The sequence below is a fragment of the Orycteropus afer genome, unplaced genomic scaffold (genome assembly GCF_000298275.1).
Source record: "Orycteropus afer afer isolate SDZICR_OR568_19922 unplaced genomic scaffold, OryAfe1.0 scaffold00157, whole genome shotgun sequence".
NCBI lineage: Eukaryota > Metazoa > Chordata > Mammalia > Tubulidentata > Orycteropodidae > Orycteropus > Orycteropus afer.
The window spans coordinates 6,612,921-6,620,710 of record NW_006921744.1 but is presented as its reverse complement, the minus strand read 5'-3'; the positions used below and the strand labels follow the sequence as shown (position 1 = coordinate 6,620,710).

Here is a 7,790-nt window from a genome sequence, read left to right as displayed (position 1 = left end):
ACATAATTGTTTAGCTTGTTCACCCATCTATCCGTCCCTATACCCATGTTTGCTTTCATTGACAACTCAGTATTGTATTTACAAAGGGGTTCATATTTGTTGTTTGTACATGGGCAAGTTAATTAACCTCTCAAAGCCTTACCTTCATTTTCCATAAATTGAGATGACAATAATACCAGTTATAAAGATTAAATGAGATCATTCAAGAAAGATCTTACAACACAGGGCATCCAATAAATGTTAACTGCTATTGTTACTCTCCCACTCTATTATTGTTTTTGGCAGTGGTCTTCAGGCAAAGTCAGTGCTCCAGCCCTTTCCATGAGTGGAGGCATCACTGCCTTACCCATCAATGAAGCAGCAGGTAGCCCTTTGTTTGCAGACAGCCCTGGGCTCATTTCACCATTGTCTCGATTTGAGACAGGCTGCTTTTGATTCTATGCAGACCTACGTTTTTTGGGGAAATAATTTTAAACTTACAAAAGTTTGAGGGGAAAAAATAAATAAAAATAAGGAGCACCCATATGTCATTTACCTGTTATCCTAAAACCCAAACCTGCTGCCACTGAGTTGATTCCAACTCATAGTGACTGTATATGGCAGAGTAGAACTGCATCAAGGGTTTCCAAGGCTATAAGTATTTACAGAAGCAGACTGCCTTACCTTGTCCCTGTGGAGTGGCTGGTGGGTTCGAAGCTCCAACCTTTTGGTTAGCAGCCAAGTGCTTTAACTGTTATGCCACCAGAGCTCCTCTTTTTTGTTGTTTTTAAACCTATTTTACCATTTGCCCTATCATTTCTTCTCTCCCTCTCTCTTCCTCTCCTCTTCCCTGTTATATATAAACATGCACACATACACAGTTTTCTTTTTCTTTTTCTGTATCATTTGAGGCTAAATTTCATAAACCTGAAATATTTCAGTGTGTGTTTCCTAACAAGCTGGATTTTATCTTACATACAATAATATTCCATTTATCAGTCTCATAAATTTATACTGATAGGATATTTTAATCCATATTTCAAATTTGTCACTTGATACAGTAATGTCCTTTATAGCATGTTTGTCTGGGAAGTAAATTGCCAGACCTTTTCTCTGAGGTGCATCTAGGTGGCCTTGAACTTCCAGCTTTTTGCTTAGTAGCTGAGCACATTAACCAGTTACACTACCCAGAGTCCCCAAGAAGAAAGCAGAGCTGCACAAAATAAGCTAGGGTGTGCTGGTTAGGATCCCCTCTCCTGTTGTTCCTGTTTTTCCTTAGGATTCTGCCCTGTGTCACTGTTCTTCTCCTTCCTGGAATACCTGGTAGACTCAGCCACCCTATAAATTACAGTGCCTTCCAAATCTATAGTTAATGCCTCAAATCCCAGCCTCCAGTATTCAGATATGTATGTCCCAGGGCCTGCTGGACCTTTTCATCTCCATCCATTAAGTTTGTCATTCTCAGCATGGCTAAACTGAGGCTATCAATATCCCTCGTGATCAGCTCCCATACTCCCTGTGGTACTTAGTGGCACCACCACCTACCCCAGTCCCTTCCACTGGAAGCCTGGATGTCCTGGCTGTTCCTCAGTGACCCGTTCCAAGTCCTGCATGTTCTGCTTTAAAGACATTCTGACATCTTTCTCTTAACTTGTCGTTGTTGTTGCTATGTGCGGTCTAGTCAGCCCAACTCATAGCGACCCCTCCTTGGGTTTCCGAGGCAGTTATCACTATGGAAGTAGATTGCCCCATCTTCCTTCCGAGGAGTGGCTGGTGGGTTTGAATCACCAGCCTCCTGGTTAGCAGTCAAGTGCCTTAGACACTAAGCTACCAGAGTTCCTTCTTAACTCGTGGTAGTTGCCAAAGCAAACTGATATTGAGCTGATAGCTTGAGATTTGCCCAGGTAATGTGGGGTCCAGATACAGGCATTTATTAAAAGCTCCTGATGTGATTCTGTGTATTTGGGACTATTTCTAAAAATCTATGATGAAAACAGGAGATGGCGGGTAGGGGCAGTAGGCAGTTTGGGAACCTCGCAGCTTCACAGTGAGGTGCTTTGGACTGAACTCTGCTCCGGAGCATCCCTTATCTTAGGTTTTGTGGTAGTTCAGGTAGGCTTTTCCATGAAGACAGCTTTATATTTTTACAAATGGAAATATGGTCTACTTGGCTACTTAATATAATAATTAATTAATGTCTCTTCATTGTGTGCCTACGGGCCACGGGTATGATGAAAGCAAGAAAACTAGAGTTGTTAACCTCAGCTTACAGTTCGGTGGAACGTATCACACCCTGTTTTCCTTCTTTAAGGTGCAGAATGATCTAACATCACAGAGTAATGGGAGCCAGTATTCTCCAAATGAGGTATGTCTCCTGAAGCTGGAGGGAAGCTGAGGTGTATTTCATGTTGGCTGAATTGGAGTGTCTTTTACAGCAAGGCAGAATCTGACACTGTGGTGATTGATCAGTTAATGGAGTATTGCAGATTCTTTCAGAATCCATCTTACCCTCATTAGCTTTCATAAGCCTCAGCTGCCCCTAATCGTAATTAAAGATTAATTTTTTAGAAAATATATTTTTTTAAAAAACAAATGTGGGAACCTATTTGTAGAGTGGCTTTGTCTTACAAAGAATGAAAATAGCTGTGATAGGCAATGTTTAGAATGTCTTGTTACCCATAAATGATTCAGTGTGTGGATTCCTTATAGAGGAGACATCTGTTCAGTGTTACCTGTGTCCTCATTTCATAGTGGTAGGAGTCTTCATCACTTGTGCCCAGTTTTGGATGTAGGTGTTTGTGTATGTTTTATGTGTATGAGTTCTTCAGTGCTCACACACACACACACACACACACACACACACACCACCCCACACACCCAGCCCTGTGCTGGGGGAGAAAAGGGTTGCCAGTTTTGCATGATCGTAAAACATTTTTATCATGAGCAAATAAAAAATTGAACAAATCTCAACAAAAGCAACATATTTATTATTATTATTATTATTTTGCCACTGTAAACATTTGCCATTTGAAAATGTGTCTATTGTATCCTTTAGCCAGGACTTTATCACCCAGCAGAAACTGCAAAAATTGTCAAGATTGTATGATAATCCCTGAACTCAGAGAAACATGCATGGTTCTGCTCTACTGTTTTAACTTCTTTTCCTTCTAACTCCACAGATGAGTGAGAATTCTCCTGCAGTCTCTCCTACTACAAATAGCACAGCTCCATTTGGCCTGAAGCCTCGATCAGGTAAAATACACCCTGAGCCAGTTTTTACACTTGAAACAAAGAGCTGAGTGGTTTCTCATTAATTAGCCTTATAAATTTCTACTTGATTATTAGTGCGAACATCCTTGTCAGCTCTGGCGAGTTTGAATCCTGGCATTAGAATCTTGCTACAGCTTGGGAAGTCTAGATTTGAGAGCTTTGTTTTTAGCAGGTCAGCTGTTTAGTCCTCATTTTCAGTAATGGACTACCTCTTTTGGAATCAGAACATAGAAAAAAAAAAAAAAGAAAAGGTGGTAAAAACATACCATAATAAGCCAATAATAGAAATTGATGAAAGTTTATTTAATATGTGATCTGCAAATTAGAATAGCATTTCAGCTAGGGAGTCAAAATGTTCCAAAGAAGAAGGAACTTCCAAAGTTTCTTATACCCCATTGTATTGGCGTTGCCATGGAAATGGAGCCAGAACAGTGTTTACACAACAGTTTACCCTGAAACACAGCATCTAGTCTGTTCTTGGAGTTTCTGTTTCTCAAAACTGATGGCGCATAGATGATTCTTCAAAAGAGCCCAATGCACAAGGTGCAAAATGGTCTTTACTACTAATTTATCTAGACTGTTTTGACTCAAAGGTGACTTTAGGAAATGAGTTCTCTCAAGGCTCAAGGTTCAAAAGACCATCTGAGGGCAGAATATTCTGGGTAGGTCCTCCTACTTCCATGGAAACCAAAAATCTAGATTCCAGGAGAATTAAACTCCATTCCTCAGGTTAAGTGGAGAAGAAATAGTCTATTGAGGTTTTCACCCCAGTCATTCCTGGGGCAGCCTCTAGGAGATTGACTGCTTTCAGAGCCAGCCCTCATTTGCTTTCTGATCCTGGTGGGTTCCATGGAGTTACTCACATAACAGGGTGATCATTTCAAGGCTTGTTTGTGTGACCAGGAGTCATAAAGACTTTTGTGAAATCATTCTGCTAATAGTACCTACCTGTAATTTAATATTAGTATATTCACAAAAGTAAATTATAGCAATGTGCAAAATAATTATTGATTTTAGAAAGAAGGACTGAACACAGAAATATGGTTCTTTTTCTTTTATCTCAAGTTCTGGTACTATTTATAAAATCCTTTAATAATCTTTTTGATTCTTTGGTGTTTGACATACACTCACTACTAATGCTTTTAAGCAAATTCTATTAAAGAAGTCAGTCTCTTTAAAGTAAAGCTAATCAGAAACTTATATGCTCTTTGGTTTTTCAGTAAAGCATTTTGGCAACAGCTGAAGTTATATATGTGTATATTTTTAGGAAAGGTACTCATAGAGAAAGAACAGAGTTGACACTTTTTTTTTACTAGTCTGTGCTTTTTTTATTCTTTTACTGTAGTGAAAATATACATAGCAAAACAAACCAGAAGATGCTTCTTTAAAAAGGAAGTTTTAAAATTTTTATTCTTGGAGCAAGTTGATTGATTGTGGCCAGGAATAATGTTTTCATAAAATTTTAACACACCCTGAGGCAAAGCCATTTGAGAAAATGTTTGTGTGTTCCAAGGGCTAGTGGGTGTTTTATGGAGAGCCAAATGGCACATGAAACCAGGCTCAAATGCTGGCCACCTCATTTAGAGCACTGAGCACCTGTGACCTGAGCTGGGCAGTGTGCTCTGGGCAGTGCTTCCACCTCCACAGAGTCAGGTTGGTGCTGGGAGAAATGGAGATCAGACTGGGCATCCCTCATCCAGGCCTTCAGTAATGGGGTGCTGGGAGAGTGATCTCTGTAAGCCAAGAACTTCCAATTGTGCTACTGACTTTCTTCTAATCCTTACAGACATTCTACACCATTTAAAAATATATTCATATTGATCAAATAAAAAATGAAATAAATCTCCAAAGAATGACATTCTTTTGAATGTGCATTTTTGTAATTCAATTCTGAAATTACTTCAGTGACCTTTTTATTCCTTTTATAGTCTATACTATAGTCTAAACTCAGCTCATCAAAGTTAGGGCTTACAGTTTACTTGCTCTGTCAAACCATTTCAAATTCTTTGTAGTGGTGAAAAATAAATGAAGTATTTATTTTACACAGCAGAAAACAAAGATCATTTCCTCTACAAACTTCCTACCTTTTTATAATGCTAATTGATATGGAAATTGGACTGGTTGTTGAAAGCTCTGTCTCCTTTGTTGCTGTAAATAATATTAATTTATCTTCAGTAACATCAGGTGAAATATTATTAGATGGCTTCATTTTATTTAGTACTTTAGAAATAATTACAGCATGTGTTTTTCACATTTTCTAGGAAATAATATATTTACAGAGGAACATATGATTAAGAAAGACAAAAACCATTTTTGATGCAGTAGCTCTGGAATTTTTAACAGCCAATTAGTTTTTATTTTAAAATTAAGTATGTGGATTTACGTGATTTCTCTGTTATTAATAATAAACAGAGTTGGAAGAACTTAGATTCTGAAAGTTACCTGATAGTTTTCATTAAAGAAACTTTTTTTTTTGTATTCTTTGACCCTGAAAGAAAGAAAATTGAACATGCCCAATATTCATTCCTAGAATCACATGCATTTATTTTACTAGCCCTGCCTTACAATTGAATCAAAAATTATAGTAGTAATCTCCTAAACACATGAAATCACTATATGGATATTTAATCCAATAAAATGATGTTATCGTTTCATAAATAACCAACTCAGAGGTTCTTAATTGACATCCAGTGGTTGATTGGGTTTGTTGTTAAAGAGACTCTGCTAATGTCAAAATTATTTCTGTATTAACCAGAATCAAAGACAATATTGAGAGGTCTGTGTATCAAAGAGTTGAGGAAAGAATTGTCTAGAGTCAGTGACCAATAAAACATGCCAGTAGACTTATACATGTCTTTAAAGGGAAATTTTACATTTCCTTGGGGGGAAAAAAATCTTGAATGACAAATACTGATTCTATAATAGTTTTGTTTCTAAATAAGAGATAGATTTCCACCTGTATCGTAGCTTATATAATCAAACTTTTTGTGTGAAGCTATTTGCTTAAGAGTATTAGTTACTTGGAAAGTCTTTGAAAAGGGTATCTAGTAGTTCTTTATGCTTTTTATCTATGTAATCGATGGGTACTCTTTCTTTCTGCCAACTGACCTGTTTTCATTAGTACTTTAAATTGGTGGGTTTGCGAAACTGTTACGATTAACAATATTAACTGCATGCCAACTATGATTGAGAAGTACTAATACTCAATTTTATCATTCTTTTTATTCCATGCACCATCTTTCATGCTTCTCCTATATTGTACATTAAAATTAATCCCATATAAATGAAATCCGCTTCATTTCCATACAACCCTTATGCCATTTGTGCAATGCTGCTGCCCCTTTGGTTTTTTCCTGGTCCTTGTGCAACTACACGTGGACTGGCTCTCTCGCTCTCCTGCAGACCCAGCCCTCACTCTTCCTCCTATCTCCTTCAACAAACTTACACAGGCACAAACATGGGACAGCTCTAGCTACAGCGTTCCATCTGAAGGAGACAGTGACAATGGTAGGTGGCTTTGTACATATCCTTCAACTTGCTCCTTAACCCGCCGGTAGACAGACTGCACGTTCATTTCTGTGCAGCTGAAGCGACTGCATGCTTGATACAGGAAATCATCAGTAAAGTATAGAAAAGTGCATGTGGATTGTTCTCTAGCAGTTTTTCAAGCTAGTTTGATTATCTTGAATATTCTGAATTTTGGGGAGGGACTGAAAATGATTTCTGCTCTACCTTTTCTGCTAGAGTTTTTTGGTTTATTGCTTATATACAGAGATTTGGGATTTGTGTGTTGGATGATCTCTGCTCGCTCCTGCTTCTCAACTACATGTATTTAGAGTTTGATCTTTTATTATCTCTGCTTGCCATGTGAAACTTTTAAGGTAATTAAAAGGTACCTTGTCTGATCCTAGTATATTGTACTGAAAATAATGTTGCACATTGGGACAGATCTAAAATGAAGAATTAGTTGCCTTTTTTCCTCCTCCCCCCCCCCCGAAATTATTTGCACATTCTGACTTTTGATACTTCTTGAGTGTAAATTCATCTAGATAATATTCAAGAATTTTGGCCTTAGAAACAAATGTGTAAATAAAAAATTAAGGACACCCAGTGAGAATTAATATGAGTATCATTTAATTTGTGCTATTAGATATCATAAATATCCTAAGAAATTAAAATAAATATAATTATTTGGGCCTAATACCCATATCTGATTCTCCATTCTTGTCTAGCACTAAAGTTTATACATTTTACTTCAAAATACAAAGTCATAGAAGTAATTTTAAATGGGACAGAAAGTGTGATTTATTGGGACAAGTGAGTGTGAGGCAGAACCACAAGGCAAATACAATGGGAAGATATGGTCTCTGATAATAGGTTTTTATCTAAGTATATGTCATATATAATAAATAGGAAATACACGTTTAAGAACTTGCTATGATTTCTGTTCAAAATTCAACCAAAAATGCTGAAATGCTGATCTAATTTCCTTATGAAAAAGGATAATGTATACTTTGGAAGATCAATTCTAAAAGGCAATT

The 7,790-nt window shown here is 37.3% G+C and overlaps 1 protein-coding gene across 1 annotated transcript in view; it reads left to right on the top strand.

The window, feature by feature from the left end:
- The window catches only part of LRCH1 (leucine rich repeats and calponin homology domain containing 1), a 343,960-nt gene that overhangs the window by 279,498 nt on the left and 56,672 nt on the right, over positions 1 to 7,790 (top strand). The window contains exons 14-16 of the mRNA XM_042781726.1: positions 2,291 to 2,344; positions 3,159 to 3,231; positions 6,652 to 6,756. Coding sequence (XP_042637660.1) covers positions 2,291 to 2,344; positions 3,159 to 3,231; positions 6,652 to 6,756 — 232 coding nt within the window. The remainder of the gene's footprint in view (positions 1 to 2,290; positions 2,345 to 3,158; positions 3,232 to 6,651; positions 6,757 to 7,790) is intronic.